General features: G+C 45.1%; 1 protein-coding gene across 2 annotated transcripts in view; it reads left to right on the forward strand.

Annotated features, from left to right (window-relative positions):
• Positions 1-25,053, forward strand: part of CFH (complement factor H) — a 401,411-nt gene extending 376,358 nt beyond the window's left edge. For both annotated transcript variants that reach the window (XM_083156807.1, XM_083156808.1), the window contains 2 exons: positions 15,880-16,065; positions 24,656-25,053. In XM_083156807.1, the coding sequence (XP_083012933.1) occupies positions 15,880-16,065; positions 24,656-24,657 (188 nt within the window). In that variant the 3' untranslated portion in view covers positions 24,658-25,053. The remainder of the gene's footprint in view (positions 1-15,879; positions 16,066-24,655) is intronic.
• The last annotated feature ends 1,192 nt before the right edge of the window (positions 25,054-26,245 follow it).

Below are 26,245 nucleotides of genomic sequence, written 5' to 3' on the forward strand. Positions count from 1 at the left end.
ACCTTAACATGTCACTCCCCCCTAGAACACCTCAACATGTCACTCCACCCTGAACACCTTAACATGTCACTCACTCCCTCAAAACACATTAATATGTCTCCCCCAACGCACAGTAACAGGTCTCCTCCTCAACACACATTAATTTGTCCCCCCCTTCCCCTAGTCCACATTAACATGTCCATCCCCCAGTACGCATTAACAATGAAATACCTTAGATCTGTGCTGGTGTGGTGGCTGTAGTGCTGCTCCTCTGCCCATGCCTTGCAGGCTCCTCTAGTCAGTGCACAGACACAGCCACATGTGCAGCTGCAGCATGCTCAGCAGAGCATAGAAATAGCTGCCTGGCTGTTACAAGAGGAAGGGGAGGGAAGTAACGGCGCTAAAGAGTGCTGCTGTGTTTAATTCATAGTACATAGTACACAGGGGAGGGAAGAGAGGAGGGACGCTAATGCTGCTTCCTGTCATTTACCCTGACAGGTCACAGGAGCAGCGGGGACTGGGAGGAGAGGGAAGGGCTTTTATACTTCCAGCGCCGCTGCTACAGTGTGGCAGGTGTGACAGGTGCAGTGGCAGAACTCGTTCTGTTATTTTCAATGTGCCACGCAGAGTCTGCGGCATCGTTCTGGTGGTGGGAGGGAAGAGACATGGAAGAGGGGAGCTTGAAGGGCGGTGTTGTTGCATCAGTGGGAGGAGCTGCCACACATGGGCAGTAGCACTTCCGCGGCCATTTTGACTGCTGCCAAAACGGCTCGGCCCCACGCGGCCATTGTTATTTTGGGAAAACCACTGCGGCCACTGCGTTGTCTGCGGCCCAGCCAGGGGGTAGAGCAGACAGTTTTAATGCCATATGGGCCGGCCCACCTGGAAATGGCCCGGTTTCCCGCCAGGGCCAATTCGCCCCTGGCTGCTATTTTATCCTCATATCTGCTTTCATTGTCATCACTTCCCACCTCAATCTGGTGCAACTCCTTCCAGCTCACTGCAAGATCTTCCTTAGTTAGGTGATTCCCCCTTTGCCACCTATCCGTCTGTCTGTTTATATGTCTGCCGTCTATGCCCCCTTATGGTGCTCTTTTAGACTATCAATACCTGCCCCCTGTCCATCTGCCCTTCCATGCCCCCCTGTTGTCAGGTTGTGTCTCTCCTGCCCACTTTGCCTCCCTCTACTCCTCTTTTCCTCCCACTCTCCATGACACTATCAATCTCTTTCTCCTTGACACTGTCTCTCTCCCTCATACCGTCTCTCGCCATCCCTGATATTGTGTCTCTCTCTGTGACTCTCATTCCCCATGACACAATCTCTCTCTCTCTCTCTCTCTCTCCAACTCTCCCTCCCCAATGCTGTCTCTCTCCCGCCCCAACACTTTCTCTCTCTAACCAACACTGTCTCTTTCCCTCCTCAACACTGTCTCTCTGTCTGGGGTTAAAAACTGCCCCTTCTGTATGCCCCTTAACAATACATAAATGAACAAAAACAAACAAATAGCGGCATACAGTACAAGGCAATAAAAGGCAAGTACATGGTAAATACAGTTGCATCAGGGGACAGGACACTGAAGCAATTATTAGGGTGGGAGAATTACCTATATATTATAACAAAAGCATATAAGTAATCTCAAGGGCAGTCCTGATATTCCCATATAATGCCCAAGACCTGATAGCAGACTAGAGTTAGTACAAATTGTATTAAAACACCCACATATCTCCACCATCCTGCTCCTTCCCTCAGGGCCGTCTTAGTGCATGGGCTTGATGGGCAGTTGCCCAAGGGCCCCATAACACTTTGGACCCAATGCCCAAGTGTTGAAGTGGTGCACTTTACTCCTGTCTCCCACACTGTTTACACAGATATTTTTACTACTGATGTATAGTTTGGAGTGCTAATAAATGTTGATTCCACAAGAAAAAAGTCTAGTTACAGTAGGTCAAAGTTTGCACCATGTTTAAAAACACAGTTCTTGATAAATTTCCATGTTCCAGTAGTATATTTCCAAGATTTTAGAAAAGGCTAAACTCCCCCTTAGAATAGCACATCTGGAAATCTGGAATCTTTGTAAATTTTGTCCTTAGAGCAAGCTTTTGCCAATTATGTTGAAGATAACCTTGATTTTAAACAATATCTACTTATTCTGGGCAATCTTAAAACCAGTATTGCTGATTGCAGATGTAAGATTATGGAGTAATGCGGCCATGAAGCATAAGTCTGGCTTTGCAGCTAGAGGATCTTCAGGGCTGCAAATTCACAGGACTGCCAATTATCGGAGGACTGTATATGCTCACGGTTTACAGAGCACATGCATGAGCCCTCCTTGCGGCCACAGCCAGCGACAGCCTGTGAACACAAGCTGTAGTCTGGCTGATTGACAACTGGCTGGCATTTGTGAGTGGCACCACAGCGTTTTCTGAAATTGCAACTGGATTTTCTCCTCTTCGCATGGCTGCAAAGCCATTCACAGCTGTACACAATGGGTGGGATTTCACTCTGGTGAAGGTTGCAGATCAGGTCTGAATCTGCCCCTTTGTAAGTATTTGCCCAAAGCTTATGAGATTTTTATTAGAGATGTGCACTGGACACTTTGAGTTTTTTTTTTGTTTGTTTGTTCCAACATTAATATAAACCTCAATAACATAAATTTCCACTAATTCTCAGTCTATCCTGAATACCTCACACCCCACTATATAGTGTGTTTAAGCCAAAAGGTAGCTGGATGACTATGCTAAGCGAGTTTGGCACAAACAAATGGCTCATTTAGGAGTGACACTGCAGTGGCAGACAGGAAGGCAGTTTGGCACTTTTAAATACTAGGCCCCAAAGAGCACAAAATGTTTAATAATCCCATAATTTCAGCGACAAGTGGTCCCCCCTTGAAAAACCTCACCAAATTCTCAAATTATACAATCTCCATTTTTGATGACTTTTCACATTCTGAGAAGCTGCAGGAGGAAGACAATTAAAAAAAAAAGATGATTCTTAAAAATTATGCTGTTGTATAAGGGTGTGGTATAGAGGTCAGACAGTCAGGATCCCGACAGTCATTATCCCGACGTCGGGATCCCGACTGGCCGGACCCAGACAGCATGGCGAGCGCAACAAAGCCCCTTGCGGGCACGGTGGCTCGCTGCGTGAGCCACCTATTCTCTCTATGGGGGTCGTGGACCCCCACAAGGGAAAATAGCCGACGGCCATCAGCAACCCGGCTGTTGGTGTTTTGAGTTGGGATCCCGACTGTCGGGACCCCGTACGGCACCCGTTGTATAAAAGATGATTTTTGAGTAAAAAAAATGAGGCTTGTAGCTGGTGAAGAGAGACTAGAGCACAACACGGGCAAGAGTGTGATTCGGTCAGAGGTCAAATTGAGCAGCACACAGGACAGTACTACTCTACAGCAACAGCAAACAGGACAGCAACTCTGTATTATTATTTATACGGTGCACACAGGACAGCACCCCTGTCCTTTTAGTCTTGCTCCAGTACTACTGACTGCATCCTCTGTTAACAAGGTTATCCCACACTAGTCTGGACTGTACTCAAGTCTGTCTTCAAACACCCAACTAGTTAGTACACAGCACAGCAGATGACAGGCAGCATCCCTGGACTGATAGGACAGACAAATAAAAACTGAATGATACTTATTAAAAGAAAAAGTTGTCAGGAAACATCAAAACGCTTTAGGACACACTCTTGTTGACAGATTTTGAGGACATCCTTATTTCACCCGTCTTGGACCAGCTGCCACCTTGACCATCCACCCCAAGTCCTTTGGTTCATCTGGATATTATCACCTGGGAATCCAACACCTGCTTGGGACTCCAACAAAGAGGAGAGCCTTACTCCAACTGTGGAAACTACAACACAGGCCACTGTACCCAGTCAGGTTTATGGACACCCTACCTATCCTGTCACTCCCCCCAGAACACCTTAACATGTCACTCCCCCCCCCCCCCCAGAACACCTTAACATGTCACTCCCCCCCCCAGGACACCTTAACATGTCACTCCCCCCCCCCCAGAACACCTTAACATGTCACTCCCCCCAGAACACCTTAACATGTCACTCCCCCCCCCCCCCCAGGACACCTTAACATGTCACTCCCCCCCCCCCCCAGGACACCTTAACATGTCACTCCCCCCCCCCCCAGAACACCTTAACATGTCACTCCCCCCCCCCAGGACACCTTAACATGTCACTCCCCCCCCCCTAGAACACCTTAACATGTCACTCCCCCCCAGAACACCTTAACATGTCACTCCCCCCCCCCCAGAACACCTTAACATGTCACTCCCCCCCCCCCCCCCAGAACACCTTAACATGTCACTCCCCCCAGAACACCTTAACATGTCCCCCCCCCCCCCCAGAACACCTTAACATGTAACTCCCCCCCCCTAGAACACCTTAACATGTCACTCCCCCCCAGAACACCTTAACATGTCACTCCCCCCCCCAGAACACCTTAACATGTCACTCCCCCCCCCCCTAGAACACCTTAACATGTCACTCCCCCCCAGAACACCTTAACATGTCACTCCCCCCTAGAACACCTCAACATGTCACTCCACCCTGAACACCTTAACATGTCACTCACTCCCTCAAAACACATTAATATGTCTCCCCCAACGCACAGTAACAGGTCTCCTCCTCAACACACATTAATTTGTCCCCCCCTTCCCCTAGTCCACATTAACATGTCCATCCCCCAGTACGCATTAACAATGAAATACCTTAGATCTGTGCTGGTGTGGTGGCTGTAGTGCTGCTCCTCTGCCCATGCCTTGCAGGCTCCTCTAGTCAGTGCACAGACACAGCCACATGTGCAGCTGCAGCATGCTCAGCAGAGCATAGGAATAGCTGCCTGGCTGTTACAAGAGGAAGGGGAGGGAAGTAACGGCGCTAAAGAGTGCTGCTGTGTTTAATTCATAGTACATAGTACACAGGGGAGGGAAGAGAGGAGGGACGCTAATGCTGCTTCCTGTCATTTACCCTGACAGGTCACAGGAGCAGCGGGGACTGGGAGGAGAGGGAAGGGCTTTTATACTTCCAGCGCCGCTGCTACAGTGTGGCAGGTGTGACAGGTGCAGTGGCAGAACTCGTTCTGTTATTTTCAATGTGCCACGCAGAGTCTGCGGCATCGTTCTGGTGGTGGGAGGGAAGAGACATGGAAGAGGGGAGCTTGAAGGGCGGTGTTGTTGCATCAGTGGGAGGAGCTGCCACACATGGGCAGTAGCACTTCCGCGACCATTTTGACTGCTGCCAAAACGGCTCGGCCCCACGCGGCCATTGTTATTTTGGGAAAACCACTGCGGCCACTGCGTTGTCTGCGGCCCAGCCAGGGGGTAGAGCAGACAGTTTTAATGCCATATGGGCCGGCCCACCTGGAAATGGCCCGGTTTCCCGCCAGGGCCAATTCGCCCCTGGCTGCTATTTTATCCTCATATCTGCTTTCATTGTCATCACTTCCCACCTCAATCTGGTGCAACTCCTTCCAGCTCACTGCAAGATCTTCCTTAGTTAGGTGATTCCCCCTTTGCCACCTATCCGTCTGTCTGTTTATATGTCTGCCGTCTATGCCCCCTTATGGTGCTCTTTTAGACTATCAATACCTGCCCCCTGTCCATCTGCCCTTCCATGCCCCCCTGTTGTCAGGTTGTGTCTCTCCTGCCCACTTTGCCTCCCTCTACTCCTCTTTTCCTCCCACTCTCCATGACACTATCAATCTCTTTCTCCTTGACACTGTCTCTCTCCCTCATACCGTCTCTCGCCATCCCTGATATTGTGTCTCTCTCTGTGACTCTCATTCCCCATGACACAATCTCTCTCTCTCTCTCTCTCTCTCCAACTCTCCCTCCCCAATGCTGTCTCTCTCCCGCCCCAACACTTTCTCTCTCTAACCAACACTGTCTCTTTCCCTCCTCAACACTGTCTCTCTGTCTGGGGTTAAAAACTGCCCCTTCTGTATGCCCCTTAACAATACATAAATGAACAAAAACAAACAAATAGCGGCATACAGTACAAGGCAATAAAAGGCAAGTACATGGTAAATACAGTTGCATCAGGGGACAGGACACTGAAGCAATTATTAGGGTGGGAGAATTACCTATATATTATAACAAAAGCATATAAGTAATCTCAAGGGCAGTCCTGATATTCCCATATAATGCCCAAGACCTGATAGCAGACTAGAGTTAGTACAAATTGTATTAAAACACCCACATATCTCCACCATCCTGCTCCTTCCCTCAGGGCCGTCTTAGTGCATGGGCTTGATGGGCAGTTGCCCAAGGGCCCCATAACACTTTGGACCCAATGCCCAAGTGTTGAAGTGGTGCACTTTACTCCTGTCTCCCACACTGTTTACACAGATATTTTTACTACTGATGTATAGTTTGGAGTGCTAATAAATGTTGATTCCACAAGAAAAAAGTCTAGTTACAGTAGGTCAAAGTTTGCACCATGTTTAAAAACACAGTTCTTGATAAATTTCCATGTTCCAGTAGTATATTTCCAAGATTTTAGAAAAGGCTAAACTCCCCCTTAGAATAGCACATCTGGAAATCTGGAATCTTTGTAAATTTTGTCCTTAGAGCAAGCTTTTGCCAATTATGTTGAAGATAACCTTGATTTTAAACAATATCTACTTATTCTGGGCAATCTTAAAACCAGTATTGCTGATTGCAGATGTAAGATTATGGAGTAATGCGGCCATGAAGCATAAGTCTGGCTTTGCAGCTAGAGGATCTTCAGGGCTGCAAATTCACAGGACTGCCAATTATCGGAGGACTGTATATGCTCACGGTTTACAGAGCACATGCATGAGCCCTCCTTGCGGCCACAGCCAGCGACAGCCTGTGAACACAAGCTGTAGTCTGGCTGATTGACAACTGGCTGGCATTTGTGAGTGGCACCACAGCGTTTTCTGAAATTGCAACTGGATTTTCTCCTCTTCGCATGGCTGCAAAGCCATTCACAGCTGTACACAATGGGTGGGATTTCACTCTGGTGAAGGTTGCAGATCAGGTCTGAATCTGCCCCTTTGTAAGTATTTGCCCAAAGCTTATGAGATTTTTATTAGAGATGTGCACTGGACACTTTGAGTTTTTTTTTTGTTTGTTTGTTCCAACATTAATATAAACCTCAATAACATTAATTTCCACTAATTCTCAGTCTATCCTGAATACCTCACACCCCACTATATAGTGTGTTTAAGCCAAAAGGTAGCTGGATGACTATGCTAAGCGAGTTTGGCACAAACAAATGGCTCATTTAGGAGTGACACTGCAGTGGCAGACAGGAAGGCAGTTTGGCACTTTTAAATACTAGGCCCCAAAGAGCACAAAATGTTTAATAATCCCATAATTTCAGCGACAAGTGGTCCCCCCTTGAAAAACCTCACCAAATTCTCAAATTATACAATCTCCATTTTTGATGACTTTTCACATTCTGAGAAGCTGCAGGAGGAAGACAATTAAAAAAAAAAGATGATTCTTAAAAATTATGCTGTTGTATAAGGGTGTGGTATAGAGGTCAGACAGTCAGGATCCCGACAGTCATTATCCCGACGTCGGGATCCCGACTGGCCGGACCCAGACAGCATGGCGAGCGCAACAAAGCCCCTTGCGGGCACGGTGGCTCGCTGCGTGAGCCACCTATTCTCTCTATGGGGGTCGTGGACCCCCACAAGGGAAAATAGCCGACGGCCATCAGCAACCCGGCTGTTGGTGTTTTGAGTTGGGATCCCGACTGTCGGGACCCCGTACGGCACCCGTTGTATAAAAGATGATTTTTGAGTAAAAAAAATGAGGCTTGTAGCTGGTGAAGAGAGACTAGAGCACAACACGGGCAAGAGTGTGATTCGGTCAGAGGTCAAATTGAGCAGCACACAGGACAGTACTACTCTACAGCAACAGCAAACAGGACAGCAACTCTGTATTATTATTTATACGGTGCACACAGGACAGCACCCCTGTCCTTTTAGTCTTGCTCCAGTACTACTGACTGCATCCTCTGTTAACAAGGTTATCCCACACTAGTCTGGACTGTACTCAAGTCTGTCTTCAAACACCCAACTAGTTAGTACACAGCACAGCAGATGACAGGCAGCATCCCTGGACTGATAGGACAGACAAATAAAAACTGAATGATACTTATTAAAAGAAAAAGTTGTCAGGAAACATCAAAACGCTTTAGGACACACTCTTGTTGACAGATTTTGAGGACATCCTTATTTCACCCGTCTTGGACCAGCTGCCACCTTGACCATCCACCCCAAGTCCTTTGGTTCATCTGGATATTATCACCTGGGAATCCAACACCTGCTTGGGACTCCAACAAAGAGGAGAGCCTTACTCCAACTGTGGAAACTACAACACAGGCCACTGTACCCAGTCAGGTTTATGGACACCCTACCTATCCTGCACCACTAATTCTGGACGCTACTTTGGGGACTATTATTTCTACCAAGGAAGCACCATAGGAACAAGTGGGACTGTTATACTTTATATTCAATTTTCTTTTTCCAAATCTCTCAACACAGAAGTTAATTCAAAGAAGTTTACTGCATGATTTTATGTCGTTATTACATTGCCTAGGCATTAATTATGCTCTTTTAATAAGTATTATTGAGTTTTTATTACAAACAAATCAATATTTGCATACTAATGTGATACCCAATTGATCCAATCTCTTTGAGCTTTCCACTTATTACCTTATTTTACATATGCTTTGTTGTTGGGGACTGACCTTCCCTTGTGTGTGAGCAGCTGACAAAATACCCCATTCTATTGGCGCCCACCCTTTCTCACCCATTGGTGATCTTTTATCCTATTCCTAGGCACTGATTAGAGAGAGGACCTAGGCAGGGGGCTGCAACCTGCTTGTCAGGTGTAGCAGAAGTCAATGCCTCCCACTGATATAAACCACTGATGTACTAGATTCCACTTTGCCTCTTTCACTAAGATGTGGTACCCTTGTAGTTCATGTACAAGTTATACATCTAGACTACAACTTACAATTAGAAACCTTTCCGTAACCAAGGCCCTCAGTCAGAGCCGAATTGGGGCTCCAGGGGGCCAAAGGTGCATAGACAAGGGCTCTGGGGAAGGGGGCCCTTTGTACTAAATACACACACAGAATACATACACACAGCACACATTCACGTATTTCAGAGCTGAGTTGATAGCCCCATTCATCAGAGGAGGTCAGCACTGCCCCCCCCCCCCCCCGCCATGCTGACATGCTGCTCACCTCTACTGAGCGTGACATGTCAGCTCTTCCAGGTGAATGCCTGCTCGGTGAAGGGGTTGCCCTGCCCTTCCGTGCCCTAAAAAATTGTTAATACATACATGCACAACACAGCATACATTACACACATACGTACACAACACATACACAAACACACTATATACATATCTACATACAAACACACAGCATACATACATACTCAACACACATTCACACATACCATACACACACACTCTCCAAGAGAGGAGGACAGGAAATCAGCACTTCCTCCTGCTGGTGTCTGTGGAACACTGCTGGCTCCAGAGCTCTCAGTGAGGAGCAACAGCTGTTCTCCTATCCTGCAGCATGGTTGGCCCCAGACAGTGCAGAGATGGAGACAAGCTTGTCCTTGTCTGCACGGGGACCCATAAGGGACAAGGAGGCCAGGGTTAACTTTTCCACTGACCCCCCTTAAGTCTCTGGGACTGGATAGTTTTGGCACAGAATATCTCCAAAAAAGTTCCTACTCTTGCGCAATCTTATAAAATAATACTAGTGGAACCCCCCCCCCCCCCCTCTTCCCCACCACCAATTTTTTTCACTCATATTCAGCTAAAAATCCGTAACAGGTTTGGGCCCCAGGTTCATTCATATTGCTACTTGCCTCCCTAGCAGGCGATAGCGGCAGTGGCATCAATCACAGCCTCAGTGGTGGGATCTCACAGATTTTCCCATTCCAGCGTCCCTACCTCAGTAGTGTCAGCAATCCCAGTAGGCACTGCTACTCCCACAGTTCTCGGGGGGAGATATCACGTGACCTTGCTCAGCCCAATCTTTAGCTCCACCAGGAAGCACTGCCTCCACTGCGCCGTCTTTTATGGTGGTACTGGTACTAATAAATTTTGCCTACAGTTTCTATGATCTTAGCATCTCTGCCTACAGTCTCTATGGTCCTGACATCTCTAGGGACTCTGCTCAGTGTTTCAAGTCCTAAACCATGATTGTTCCACTGTCCTCCCTCTCTCACAACTCTGTATAAAACACCCTCACTGTACCTTTCCAATTTTTGTCTACTTTCAAATTTGTTTTAACATTACAAAGTTATTATACCTGTTCTAGATGGTGCTATCCAATATAAACTGCAGGGTCCTCATCCCACATTATTCATTTATGCCCAACCATACATAGAATAGATCTTATTCCAAATGTTCTAGGATACTGGCGCTAACTTCATCCAGTGTCTATCTTTCAAGATAATTACCTTATTATTAGTTTTTTTTACAATTACGTGTTTTTGCTCACAATTTTTTGGGCCCCAGAGTATATGTTTTATGATCTATTGTATGATATCTTTGTGTATTAATAAAAAATGTGCCCTAGTATTTTTACCAAATACATATATGGTGCACATTATTGTGGTGCGTCACTAAAAACCCAAGGACTGGACACTCCATTTACTTATCCACTGCTGCTAACCTCTACAGCCTTGACCTAAAAGCTGACTTTTAAAGGAACCCAACTCAGCAATTACTGATAAGTTTGCATACAAAGAATGTATTTGGTAGGCACACATACTATTCTTTGCTCACTAGCCTATGCTAATCACTAACAATACACCATCAGGTGCTGTTTTCTCTTCCCCCACCTTTATAGATTAGATCTTATTAAATTAACCACTGGGATGCCAGAGTTAAACTTTTCTGAAGGTTAATATATCAACTATCATTACCAGGGGCAAATTTAGGGGTCAGGCCGCCCCTAGGTACAAAATGTTTTGCGCTCCCCCCCCCCCCTATTTAACATTTTCATTAAGTTTATATATATATATAAATAGCAGAATTACCTGGGAGGTATCCTGGAGGAGGCCATGTTATCTCCTCAGCCAGGCTGCAGTTTTCCACAAACACAGGGGGTATCTCACCCCCATCAAACTGCAGCAGTAAGTAAGGGGGGTTGGCTGCGCCCACGGGCCAGAGAGGAGTGGTGGGGCAGACTGCATCTGTGATCCAGGGAGTAGGGGGGGGGGGTGAGACTGTGGCCATGGGCCGGGGAGGAGATGGGCAAGAGGAGGTAAGGATGGGTATTGAGGACAAAGGTACGAGAGCAGAAGCACACTGTGCCTGGCCCCACTGCACACCCATTGACACAGCTGTCTATGGGCCTTATTCTAGTTCACTCTTTCTGACAAAATCCTTCTTAGATGGTTTAAATAGCAGACCCGTTCGCAGCATCGTAGCCTTATTGAAAACAAGGCTTGACCCGCAGAAATAAGATGGCCACGGGAGCTCATAAAAGAGCTGTTTGAAAGAGAGGCTTGACACGCAGAACCCGGAAGTGTGGTATTGCAAACCCCGCGAATGGGTCTGCTACTTAAACCAAACATCGACATAGACACAGCACAAACTGAGGAAGCCGCTGATGACTGCTGACAGGCGTAGAAACACGTTTTTGGAGCTGTGTTGATGCCAGAATACCGCTGAGTGTCCCCTGTATACTGCTGCTAAAATCCTTCTGCAGAGTGGGAATACTCTTTTGGCTGCTGCTATATCCCTCCTCAGCAATTGAACATCCAGCTGAGTAGAGGAAGGACTGAGCCCTGATTACACAAATGTGGAGACATTTCTGTGCAGCCTAAAGCTCTATTGATAGAGCAGGACTGGTAATTATACATAAAAATCTGCCTTGCCAATATTATATTATATTCAGAAGTGAGCCTTTTTGGTCTAACATATATGCCAAGCATCCGTTTGTTTTTTTGTTGTTTTTGTCTTGTCTGTTAAATGTATGTATGAAGTGCACTTCCATGAATTTTTATTCAGTGTAAATTGTTTACATTTGTTTTTTAATAAATATTTCCATTAAGGGAATTTTACTATTGTTATTCTTTTCCTGAGTGCGACTGCGCTCCTTGGTTATGCATGCAGCTTAGGCAGCATGCAATCTCTTTGAATGGGTTTGAATATAGTTGTTCGTAATATTGTTTTAAGACTTCAGCTGTTTGGTCATCGGATTCTGTGATAGAGCCATCCTCTTTTAACAAAGGGTGAATTACTGTGCATTGTCTTGATCCTTCTAACAAATTAGTGAGCAATGAACCTATCTTATTCCCAAATTTATAAAACTTGGAATTTACATTAAAGAGGTATTTATCTCCTTGGAGCTGTAGGTATTCATCGAAATGCAGCTTGGCATTCTGACAGGCAGCCCTCGCCTCCCCAGAGGGATTTTGTTTAAAAGATTGAAATGCATTACACAACTTCAATATAACTAGCATTTTGCTGTTTTTTAAGTCTAGAGACATAGGCAGTCATTTGTCCTCTAATCACAGCTTTGGTCACCTGTAAAAACGAAGCTGAGTCAGAATTCTTTTCAATAGGGTTTTCAGAACAATATCGCTGCCAAGTGGGTAAAAGTTTATCGCGTAGAATTTGGGATTGTGACAGGCGAGAGCAATCTACAAACAGGCTTCAAGTTTGTATTTTTGGAAAGGTGTAACCCTATGGAAATCAGACCATGGTCTGAGAGACTGGGGGAGCAATTTTGGCATTTTTTTATCCTGGGAAAAAGAGGTTCGGCTATAAGTATGTAATCTATTCTGGACCAGGTGTTATGAGTTAATAATATACAGGTAAATTATTTTTCTATAGGATTTAACACTCTCCAAGTATCGTCCAGATTAAGAGACTTTGCTATATAGGAAACCACTATTCTCAGGAGGGAGGTCTTGTTTCTAGGAGGGTGGGGGTCTATCTAAAATTTGTGAGCTTATCAAATTAAAATCTCCACAAAAGACTAGTGTAGTTGGATTGTAAGTGTGAAGCTTAGTCAGAAGGTCAATAAAAAAAAGTTTTTGTTTACATTGGGTAGGTGCGTAAATATTGCACAGATTCAAGGTAGTACAGTAATTGTGGTAATCAAATACCTACCATTAGGGTCTTCTTTAACTGATAAAGTTTGTAGGGCTAGGGTTTTTCTGGCTAATGTTACCACTCCACATGATTTGGATTTCAAAGAGGCCGAACCCAGCACAACCCAGTGTAGCATTTGGAGTTTCCTGACTTCCGTTGGCATTAAATGCGACTCCTGGAGACTTTTTTGTTTAGAGAGATACATTAATAACTTGCGCCTCTTAGCCGGTGTATGTGTACCCCGAATGTTTAGTGAACAAATATTAATAGACATCAATACATATTAGTATAAAGGTGAATATGCATACCATTGAGGGAGTTGGAGTAGTAAAGGGGAAGATACATAAGGACATAGACAGAATATAGAATAGGAAAGTACAGCTAAAGTGACAATAACCTTGGACTTCCGAGGTATCCTGGTGAGTGCAAATTATGTTTGCACGCAGCAGGAAAACTTGTAGAAACAAAAATTATCTAATGAGTTTAACCTATAACGGCATGGCTTAGCTGCTCCTCCAGCTCCTAGTTTCCTAGAAAAAAACAATAATACAATCGTAAACAACAACAAGACACACTTTAGTCAGACCTCACTTGAAATTGAAAATCGACAGGAATGGTCAGCACCATTGGAGTGACTAAAGCCAGCCATACATCTACAGATTGATTGTCAGATCTGGCTGGTTGGAACAAAATCCTGGTAATGGATGAGAGCAAATGACAGTTGACCATTTGCTTTGAAATGCTGAAAAACTGCTAAACTGCCATTCAGATATTACCAGGTATTTGTTCCAACCAGCCCGATCTGACAATCCATCTGTAGATGTATGGCCTGCCTTAGGGCCAGATGTATCAAGCTTCAAAAAGTGATAAAATGGAGAGTGATAAACAGCCAGCCAATCAGCTTCTACCTGCCATGTCACAGACTGTGTTTGAAAAATGTCAGACAGGAGCTGATCGGCTGGCTGTTTATCACTCTCCATTTTATCACTTTTGAAGCTTGATACATCTGGCCCTAAGTCTTAACCTGCCACTTGATCAGTAATGTTCATGTCAACATCATGACTGTTGATGAGTCGCTTTTTTAGAAGGAAATCATGTGATCCAGAGTTTGTTAGAATTCTGAGTCGTGTTGGGAAAAGCACATACAATTTACATTCCGATTTAACCATGGCAGTACACACAGGGGTGAAGGAATGTCTGCCTCTGGACACTTCGCTGGAAAAGTCCTGAAAACTTCTGAGCGTGTGCTCCTCCCATTTAATAGGATTAATTTTCCTTGAAGCATTCCAAATTGTTTGCTTTTGTAGGAAATTAAGTATTTTCAGGATGACCACTCTCGGTCTGGGATGATCCTGGTGTTTTAAAGGACCCATCCTATGCACTCTTTCTACCACCATATCTGTGCATGCAGCTTCTATGTGTAAGAGTTTTGGGAGAGTATTGCGAACAAACTGTTCAAGTTGTGGTCCCTTAAAGGATTCTAGAACTTCTGCAACTCTAATATTGTTCCTTCTTGTTCTATTTTCAACATTTTCTGTTCTGTCAGCTAGACATTTATTATCTGCTTTCAGTGTCTGGACTGATTTTTGAAAGGAATGAATATCATCCATGTTTTTGCTAATCTGTGTTTCAGCCTCAGTCAACCTCATTGTGAGGCGATCAATCTGTGTTATAATATCTGAGACAGCCTTTTGTATTAAAGGAGCCATAGAGGCTTGTATAACAGAGATCAGTTCTTCATGGTTTAAATGTGCGGTACCTGTAATGGCAGGGGGGCCCTTCCCATCAAAGGTCTGCAAAATGATTGACTTTTTGGCCACCGGAGTCCCCGCGGCATTGTCCGCCATCTGCCCCATGTTTTGTTCTACGACAGTGGTTCCCAAACTGTGTGCCATGGCACCCTGGGGTGCCTTTAGAGACTTGCAGTGGTGCCTTGGATTGGTGGTCTATGACAAATTCAAGTTATTTATGGCCAATATAATAGTCAAATTGTTGGAAAACAGAAGTGAATCCTGTCCATTACCACATAAATAACCACTAGGATGAGATATAGACACATTATACTTAACTTTATATATTTTTCTGACTTTTTCAATGAGAAACTCTCGCCTAGGGGTGCCGTGAAAAAAATTCTGATACTCTGGGGTGCCCTGATCTGAAAAAGTTTGGGAACCCCTGTTCTACGTTCTTATCCCTGTGGCTGGTCAGCCCGAGCAGGGACCCGGGGTTTATGTTTCATCCATAATCTTGTGAAAAACACATCTGTGAAAAGAATTTTACTTGAAAAGGTGTTTTAAAAGCTTTTTTAATAAATGCTTTATGTTTTAAAAACTGTTATTTGTGTGTATACTATAAAGTAGAAGAGAGACAGGAATTACCATTGAGCTTTACAATTGTAGACAGTGATAGAACAAACTGGGTAACAACAGACAGACTTGAAGGTAGAAGGGCCCTGCTGCAAGTTTACAATATACAGTATATATATGTGTGTGTGTGTGTATATATATATATATATATATATATATATATATTATATATATATATGTATATACAGTATGTATGTATATACAGTATGTATGTAGGTAGTTGTGTGTGGCTGCACTCTCGGTCTTTGTAGAAATAATACCCTTACAACGGTATTTGCAGCTTCAACGTTTCGGTTTATTACCACCTTTGTCAGGAATATATAATATATGGGAATATATATATAATCCTTATAGGTCTTATTCATATGAGTGTATTTATTTTTGTTTACAGACACTTGTCGTTTAAGACAAGAAGACATTGATAAAAACAACTTGGTACTGCATGAGAGACATGATAATGAAGCCTATTATGGGGAAGGTGAAGAAATTCAGTTTAAATGTAAAGACGGATTCGTGCGCAGGAATGCGCTGACTGTGAGATGTTCTAACAAAGCAATAGCATTTCCCACATGTGCATGTAAGTATATTATTATTATTAGCAGCACATATTTTGTATCTTTTAAAATTATGAATTGCAACAAGATTTTACCTAGGAGCTTTATGTCTGCAACCTTCGCAGTAATATCCACCACCAGTAAGCCAATGCCAATATGCCAGTTTATTGGGACTAATTCAGATGCGTCTGTAAAGCAGCTTTTATTCCCAAATCAGTCAATATTTTCTTACAGCGCATGCAGCGAGTGAATTACAGTGGCAGTCACAATGAGGGCTAAATGCAAAGTGAGTGACAGGAAGACAGCGTTTGGGGTTGGTAAGGGGAGTGGTGATGCAGGCATTCACTAACAGGCCTATACTTAGGACACGCGGCATGTACTGAGGCTCGAGGAAAAGAAATTCCGTACTGATTAAGAAGAGGATTCTTCACCATTAGAGCAGTAAAATTCTTGAAATTGCCGGTGGGAGTGATTACAGCAACTACTGTTAATGAATTTAAATCAAAACTGGATGCATTTTTGGACACCAAGGGAATCCTATAGATTTGACTTACTGAAGTCAGTAGTTACAAGTTAGATAGGTTGAACTCGATGGACTAACATCTTTTTCAGCCTTAAATACTATGTTACTATGGGCCTTATTCTAATTCACTCTTTCTGACAAAATCCTTCTTATATGGACAAAACCATGTGCACTGCAGAGGGGCAGATGTAAAATGTGCAGAGAGAATTAGATTTGGGAGAGTTATTTTGTTTCTGTGCAGGGTAAATACTGGCTGCTTTATTTTTACACTGCAATATAGATCTCACTTTCAAGTAAAACTCCACCCAAATCTAATTCTCTTTGCACAAGTAACATCTGCCCCACCCAGTGGCAAACGCAGGATTTTCAGAAGGGGGTTTCCAGAGGGGCGGAGCAAAGCACGGAGATGGACACTTAGGTGACCCAGTATATGCCGGGTCAGTTAAAGTATTATAGATAGACCAAATGTATATAAATAATAATAATAATAATAATAATAATAATATATATTATATATATATATATATATATACAGACACACATACATACACACATACAGGGGCGTCAACAGCATTGTATGACCCCTGGGCATAGCAATGTATTGGGGCCCCTACCGATCCTCCAGCGGTAGGGGTGGGGGAAGATTTGTTGTCCTGCGGGTGGTAGGGGGTATTATATCAACCGCTCAGCATGTAGGGCCTGGATCAGTAATTTCCACTAATTACCCCTTTACTGCACAGATGGTGGGAGATGGGGTGGGAGAAGGGGCATTGGGCTGAATGAAGGGGCCCTGATACATAACTTCCAGGGTGGTAGAGGATGTTTAATATGCAGAGGAGAGGTGTATAGTGGAGTGGGCTCATTATTCATAATTTTCTGGTGGGAGGACAGCTTGCTTGACTGCAGATATCTCCAGTTCCCAGAAATAGGTTTCTTAGATTGGAATGGAAAAACTAGAGAATCCCACCTACCAAATGGTAATGGGGACTAGGGGATCAGAGTTCAGGAGGCAGAGCAATCTACCAACAAGTATATAAAACTACATACCAGGTGTGTGGAGCTGGAGCAGTAACCAGCTGCTTGACGGCAAATATCTCTGGTTCTGGGAACAGTAGAGACAAGCTGCCAGTGTCCCTCAAAGGGGGAGAGTCCCAGCTTTTGGAATATACCCTCAGAAAAACGCTAAGTCAGACAGAACCTGAAATATCTGACTGGGAAAAACAATTAACAGGCTTGGATGGGGACCACTGCTTTGAAGTCAGATATCTCCGGTTCCCAAGGGCCGATTTTTACAAATCTTATATCCATGGAAAGAGGGGACCCTCAGCTTTTAGCTGAGGGTCCTTAGACTCCTGGGGGGGTTTCTGGGTACTCAGAAACCCCCCCTGCGTGCGCTACTGCCACCTGCACTGCACATGGTTTTGTCCATCTAAGAAGGAATTTGTCAGAAAGAGTGAACTAAAATAACCCCCTATGTTACATGGCATTTTCTGGCCATACATAAATTACCCGTTGCGATCCTGCATGGTACAGGAGAGCCCTCTGTATCCCAGGAGAGCAGCTCAGTCTGTGCATCTACAGATGCACTCATAGTCTGTTACATGACCCTAATTTGCAATGATGGTGCTGATGTACCTGCAATTGTCTGCAGCCAGGTGAAAATTATTGGGGTTATTCTTATCATTCAGCCCAGAGGATCGATGTTGTGTGTCTGCGCATGTGTGTTTCTGCGCACGTGCAGACAAAGGGTGCGTGCACCCACTGCGAGCATTCTGTTTGCCGGGTGCATGCACCCTACAAGGCAAGCGGGGCGCGGAGAAGGGCAGGGGGCGCCAGGCAGTCCCATTACCATATGGGAACGCCCAGCGTTTCATGTGAGGCATGAGTTGGGGCGGCAATTGTTTGGGGAAGGAACACTAGGATACTTGTCTGGGTACTTGGTACTGACAGTTGGAAACTCACCAGTAACTACTAGATATTTCCACTGTATTGTATCAAATGCCATCTGGAATGGAGTGTAAATGGGTAGGGCACACACATACTGCCCATGTAAACTGTCCTCCTTCGTAAATGTTTATACATATTTAAAAAAAATAGCTGTGATAGCCTGTGACCAATCATTATTAACATAATAAAATTAGGCAAGGGGCGGCCATTATTGTTGTGGCTAGAGGTTCTCTCACCCCTAATTCCTCCCCTGTATACGTACATGTTACTAACCATTACTGCAGGTCCCTGAGTAGATACATGTCTTTTTCATCACTAATTCCACTACTTATTTACTAAGATGGGAGTTCTATTTCAAATGGGATGTTGGTTGCTCATAGCAACATCCCATCTGAAATAGAACTCCCATTTTAGTAAATAATCCACTAACTGTTATACAAATAAACATTATATTTATCTAGCAAAACCTACTACAATTCTGATTTATTTCTTTTTTTCCACTCTGAGTTCTAAGCCAGAGATTACTCTGGGCACCAGCCATTCATCCAGTATCACCCATGATTTTGGGAAAGTATCATGCCTGGATGCCTGCCATAGAAAATACATGATGCCACCTATTTCACATTGCATCATATAGTTGTATGTAAGTGGGCTGAGCATATGCCACCTGTTCAACACATCTCACGACTTCTGTTCCATAACCAGCAGATTGTGTCTCCATCTCATCTGCGCAATCAGAAAATGAACAATCTATCTGATTAATAATAAACTGTCTCCTACCTAAACTTAAATCTCCTGGAGCAAGATATAAAAGCTGTCAAACCAATATCTATACAGCCTCCTGCTCCTGTCAACGAGAACGTAGGACACTCTCTATACAGCAAAACACAAGAACAAGTAACATGTCCAGTGAACACTTTAATCACTATAACACACTTTCCTACTTTAACTGTGCACTAGCACTTCACTTTTTATGTATGTGTGAAATGTATGTCTAATTTTTAACCTCTAATCAATTTCACAAAAAGCGGAGTAGACCAAGACCTGCAGTTCCATACGAGTGCAAAGAACGCAGACATCTTGGTCCTCTCTATATATCTTATATAAATAAACTAATAAAGGTTAAGTTTTAAATAATGCAATAAATCATCTCTTTCGGTGTGCATCCATCGTGCAAATCCTTTCCTTTCCTTCAAACCAGTTTAAAATCAATTGCCCGGATAGCACCCCCGCCACACCACTTCAATAAAATGGCGGCCTCTTTCTTTTTCAAATAAACCCCTATACTAATTTAAGACCAACGGTAGATCTAATCTGTGTGCGGACCCAAAATCCCCCTCCCTCTTCCCCTCTAAAGGTCAAAAATATTTTATTCAATAATAACAAAATGAATATACTTCTATAGTCTACTTTTGTCTGGATTTGTTTTTTAACGCTCCCTGGAGGTTTTGCAAGGCCCATACACACTAGTAGATCATACTTGCCGACTTTTCAATGTCCCTCTCCGGGAGAAGCCCAGAGAGGACAACAAAATGTGCAGGTCGGGGGGCGGGGGCAAGGCTGCCGTATCAAAGCCCCGCCCCGAATGTACGCAAACGCCGCGATTCTCTGGTCCGCGAGTAGGGGGTGGGGCTAAAATGACGTGAAATTACGCAATGCAAGTCATTTTAGTCCCGCCCCCGGACCCACGATTTACGGCACTTTTTTTCCCAGCTCCTGGAGGAGTGGGGGCTCTGGGGGGAATGCGCGAGCCTTACCCACCTTCCTGGGGGGGCGGGAGGGGGACCCGATTTTCGGGAGACTCCTGGCCATTCCGGGAGGGTAGACAAGTATGTAGTAGATTTTAATTTCAAAAGACTTTGCCAAAATCTCTGATAGATTTATCTTTCACCAAAGTAGTGCGTACACACTGATCTATTTTCACCAAAAGAGCAAAAGATGTTCAGGAGGCAAAAGCCTTTGCTGAAAATCTTTCATTTTAAGGCTATTTACATAATGGGCGGGGTTTGAATGCCAAGGGTGGGAGCAGGGGCCATTTTATTCAGTGCATTTCTGTTCTTGGGAACTGATTCAGAACTGATCGCTGGGCTTAGTATATTTAGAGACCAGTGATCAGGTAAATGCCGCTCCGCCAGGGTGAAATCCCACCCATCTGCACAGCTGCAATTTAATTTGCTGCCGTGCACATAGGTAGAAACCATTCACCATCGAATAATTTTCCCCTTAATCACACAGGCAAGAAATGTACACGTTACTGGCACCACTGGCTACCAATGTATAATAGGAATAAGCCGGTAATGTATATATTGTGGGTAGTCAGTTACATTGGTGGCAGTGGCTACTCAGTGCCTTTAGGGGGGCGGGCCAGTGGGTGGGGCGGATGGTGTGAGGAAGCCTCTTCTCCTCCCTGCTCCGTGCTGTCAATATCACCAAATGGAGCACGGGGAGGGAGCACAGGATGATCAGCCCTGCGAACATACACGGCGTGGTGGGCGAGGAACAGACGTATAGAGCCGACGGTCTACAGCCTCTTCTCCCTGCTCTGTGCAGTGTCACAGTATGGAGCAGAAGTACAGCCAGGTACACTGCGGGGCGGGGTGGAGGAATGGGGCGGGACGGTCATGTGGGCTAAAAGTGTATCATCTTTCAGCTCGGCACCGTGCGTACACACTCAGCGATGACGGCTGAATCAGCCATCATCGGTAGACATGCTGGTAAAACCAGCCAATGAGGGACCTTGTTAATGATGATGCGGGAGCGCGCATCATCCTTAATCTGCTATCGGTAGCCCATACACACTAGAAGATTTTCAACTGAATATCGATGAAAACAGCCAAAATTAGCGATTTTCAACTGAAAATCGTCTAGTGTGTATGGGCCTTTACACATACCTGCAGTATGATCACACAGCATGGCCACAGGAAGTAAGATAACGGAGCCTTTTATACTGCATAAGGGATCGCAGTGAGAGGCTTAAACACACCCCAAAAACTGTCACGACATACATGCATTTTTACCGTCATTCCCCATTGCCACCTACAACTGATCCCTTACCGTGGCCACCATCGCAAGACCATGACAGCACATGTTCAGCGTGACTAAAGGCCCATACACACTAGACGACTTTCAGCTGAAAATCGGTCAAAACAGCCGTTTTGAGCGATTTTCACCTGAAAGTCGCCTGGTGTGTATGCCCCCCCGACTGCCGACTGGCGATGATGCGCGCTCCCGCATCATCGCCAACGAGGTGGGCAGTCTGCTGGTTTTACCAGCACATCTAGCGATGATGGCTGGTTTTTCAGCCATCATCGCCAGGTGTGTACGCAGCGCGGACTGAAAGATGATACACTTTCAGCCCGGCTGACCGCCCCGCTCCCTCCCCCTGCTCCCTCGCCGGCTGCAGATCATACTCACCGCCGCTGAAGGACCGCCCCGCTCGTCTGCCCGGCTCCATAGTTCTCCAGGCTGCAGCTGCTCCCGCCCGGCCACAGCACAGACTGTCAGCTGACGCCCCGCCCCTCCCGGCTTCTATCCGCCCTGCTCCCTCCGACTTGCTCCACACGGAGCACAGTATACTGCACACTGGCCACCAATGTTATTAGCCAGTAATATATACATTGCTGGCACATGCCAGTAATGTATATATTACTGGCACACCTACCCACCAATGAATAGTTATGTATTGGCCAGTATAATATATATATTGCTGGCACATGCCAGCAATGTATATATTAATGGCTCCACTACCCACCAATGAAAATTTATGTATTGGCCAGTAATAATATATACATTGCTGGCACATGCCAGCAATGTATATATTACTGGCACCACTACCCACCAATGAATATTTATGTATTGGCCAGTAATAATATATATATTGCTGGCACATGCCAGCAATGTATATATTAATGGCTCCACTACCCACCAATGAATATTTATGTATTGGTCAGTAATAATATATACATTGCTGGCACATGCCAGCAATGTATATATTAATGGCTCCACTACCCACCAATGAATATATTATATATATATATATATATATATATATATATATATATATATATATACATACACACACACACACACACACAAAATTACAGATGGAGCGGGTCTCTTCTTTGCAGGCGATGGCGACGCCATCCCCCGCCACCCGCCATCTGTATCTGCGAAAGGGGACGTGCGCGCACGAGATGCGCGCGCCTCCCCTTCCGACGGCGCTTCCTCCGCCGGGTCCCCGCTGGCTTGTCGGCGGTCAACCCGGGGTCCTCACCACCTCCCTGCACCCCCCCCCCTAACCCTGTCCGTCTCCCTGAAGCGGAGACGGACAGGGTTCCCGTCGCCCTGCCGCCCCGGAAACTGAGACGTGCGTGCACGTCTCAGTCAGATGGAGAGCCGGGCTGCTGGCAGATCGCCAGTGGTGACGTTCTGGCGATTCGCCAGCAAGAGGGAGCCGGGCTCCATCTGTATGGAAGAAATGGTACTCTTTACCTAGATGGGCGCCCGTCGTGGAGATCGCGGGTACATTTATGTCTGGCCGCGACGCGACCGACGCAATGCCCGCGATTTTCCATTGAAACCCATGTTAAACATGGATATCGCGTCGGACGCGTCGCGGCCGGCCATAAATGTACCCGCGATGCCCGCGACGCGATGCTCCCGATTTGCCATAGGAATCAATGTTAAAAGGCCCGATGGACACGATTTTACTGTTAAATGCCTCAATGGACCCGATTTGGCCATAGGAATCAATGTTAAATGGGCCACAGAGGCCAAATAAGCACAATTAACCCTTAAATGTCCCCCCAAATTTTTAACGCCACCCCACGATCCACGCCAACCCGAAGCGTGGCGAGCGCAGCGAGCCCGCGAGGGGCGGCGGTACGCATCCTCCGACCTTTTCATGCCCTACTATCCACTAGGGCGTGGAGTGAGAATAGAATAGTGTGGCGAGCGCAGCGAGCCACCGAGCCCGAAGCGTGGCGAGCGCAGCGAGCCCCGCGAGGGGACGCGGATACCTTCACAGTTATACGCGTCCCCTCGCGGGCTTCACAGGTGTCCGTGGCGACGCGGACACCTGTGAAGCCCGCGAGGGGACGCGTCTACCTGTGAAGGTATCCGCGTCCGCTCGCCATGCTTCGGGCTCGGTGGCTTGCTGCGCTCGCCACACTATTCTATTCTCACTCCACGCCCTAGTGGATAGTAGGGCATGAAAAGGTCGGAGGACGCGTACCGCCGCCCCTCGCGGGCTCGCTGCGCTCGCCACGCTTCGGGTTGGCGTGGATCGTGGGGTGGCGTTAAAAATTTGGGGGGACATTTACGGGTTAATTGTGCCTATTTGGGCTCTGTAGCCCATTTAACATTGATTCCTATGGCCAAATCGCGGGCATTGAGGCATTTTACATGAAAATCGCGCTCAATCAGCCTTTTTAACATTGTTCCCTATGGGAAAATCGCGGTCATCGCGGGTAGCAGATTTTTATGTACCCGCGATTTACCCGCGATGCCCGCGATGACCGCGATTTTTACCCCCGACGCCCGCGATTTCAATCGCTGGCGCCCATCTAGGTAAAGAGTACCGAAGAAATAAAGTCACTCCAAGCTCTTGAAAATACAGTACTTTTTAATGCGCTTCCAATGGCGTTTCGGGATTTTACCTGATCGCTGGGCTCCGAATATACACAGCCCAGCGATCAGTTCTGAATCAGGCCCCAAGAGCAGACATGCACTGAATAAAATGGCCCCTGCTCCCACCCTTGGAATTCTAACCCCGCCCATTATGTAAATAGCCTTTTATATGAAAGATTTTCAGCAAAGTCTTTTGCCTCCTGAAAATCTTTTGCTCTTTGGGGAAAATAGTTCAGTGTGTACGCACTACTTTGGTGAAAGATAAATCAATCAGAGATTTTGGCAAAGTCTTTTGAAATGAAAGTCTACAAGTGTGTATGGGCCTTTAGAGGCATTTGCAGGTTACCAATATTTATTCACCTATGGAAATCTGGGTTTGCCAGCATTTATACATTACTCCCAATGTTCTTATTTTTTTTTTTTTTTTATGTATTACTTGGGAATTATTATCTGTATATTACTGCATCCCTAAATATATTGCAATAATTCATTCATCTTCCTTTTTTTTTTTCCAGAATGAAAATCTTTCAACGTACTAACATGGTTCCTGGAAAATATATTCTCCTTGTGCAGAAATAACACTTGATATTGTTTGTTCCTGATACATGCACCAACATTAATAATAGAAAATAATGATGTCCTCATTAGAAAATCTTGCTTTATTTTAAATAAATAATTGCCAAACTCTAACATGAAGTAACATTAAATATGATGTATTTTATATTGGCTGCTTTTCTATTTTCTTGGTAGAATATGACATGGTGGCATCTGCAATACTCAGATATACTGTACACTATTTAGTAAAAGATTTCCAGTGCTCTGTAATACTCAGTTATATTGTAACCATTGTTCTATTCTCTTTTGATGTTTTTCCATTGGCGAACCTAAACAATAAAACAGAGAACCAACTGTGTGCACTGTGTCAGATCCGTGTCATCCTATGCTGCTTTCACATTACAAACCTGCTGTCAACCCGTTTTTGTAAACGTTTCTTAAAACAGGTCTAAAGCCAGTTAACCCCTTTCACATTGCATGTTGTAACTGGCATATTACCATTTCAATACCGTTTTTTGTACCATTCACATTCAACCCATTTCACCCATAGAAAACAGTGGATGTCATTTTAAAGAGTGTGGATCAACCATACTTGGGTCGACACCGTTGGGTCTAGAGGGGGCAAGGTTGACAGGGCTCTAGGTCGACATGGGTGAAGGTCAACAGGTGTCTGGTTCGACATGGGACAAGGTCAATGGGACCTTCTGCCATGTTGACCTAGACTCATGTTGACCTTCTGCAATGTTGACCTAGACACCTGTCGACCTTCCAGCATGTTGACCCAACAGTGTCCACCAAATGATCCCAACACCTGCACAGTACGCACTGGATTATAAAGTCTCCTCTCTGCTCTTTACTTCCTGCCTGTGCCTAGTGACAGCCTATCACCCTCTTTGACCTGCTCATGACTTGTAAATACCGTTTCAGAGCCATTTACACTACAAATGGATTGGCTCTGAAACGGGTAGGACACTGCTTTTAACCCGTTTTGGATTACAGGTATTTTAAAAACGGTAAATTCTCTCTGCACCTTTCACATTACAGCTAGAAAAGTTTTAAAGCCATTTAAAATCTGCAATTTACCATGTTTTAGCTGTAATGTGAAAGGGGTACTAGTGGTATTTGCACTCACCTTTCAAGTGCACAAAAAACTACATTGTGTGCAGGATTGCATCACTGTGGTAAATTTGCTATAATTCCTTTTCAGCCCAGCTTAAACTCCACTGGTTACAAACATACAGGGTATGTGGTGCAAGTAGTCATTATTGTGTTGGCCATAATGTGGCACAATGGGTATTACTGTGTAGAGTGTAATTTGGCACAAAGTGTATTACACTGTTGGGCATAATCTGAAGTGGCATGACTGTGTGCGGCGTGTCAGTAATGTGTAGTGCATAATGTGGCACAATGGGCATTACTGTGTGGGGTATATTTTTCAGTTGGAATTACTGCTGTCAAATTCTATGTTTCTATGGTGCAGTATTATTAAGCTCGGTGATGTGATAAAGTTTTTATCCCCGGCCAGTCAGCTCCTAACTGTGAAGTTACAG

Source organism: Crinia signifera, chromosome 8 (assembly GCF_055691185.1).
Source record: "Crinia signifera chromosome 8, ASM5569118v1, whole genome shotgun sequence".
NCBI lineage: Eukaryota > Metazoa > Chordata > Amphibia > Anura > Myobatrachidae > Crinia > Crinia signifera.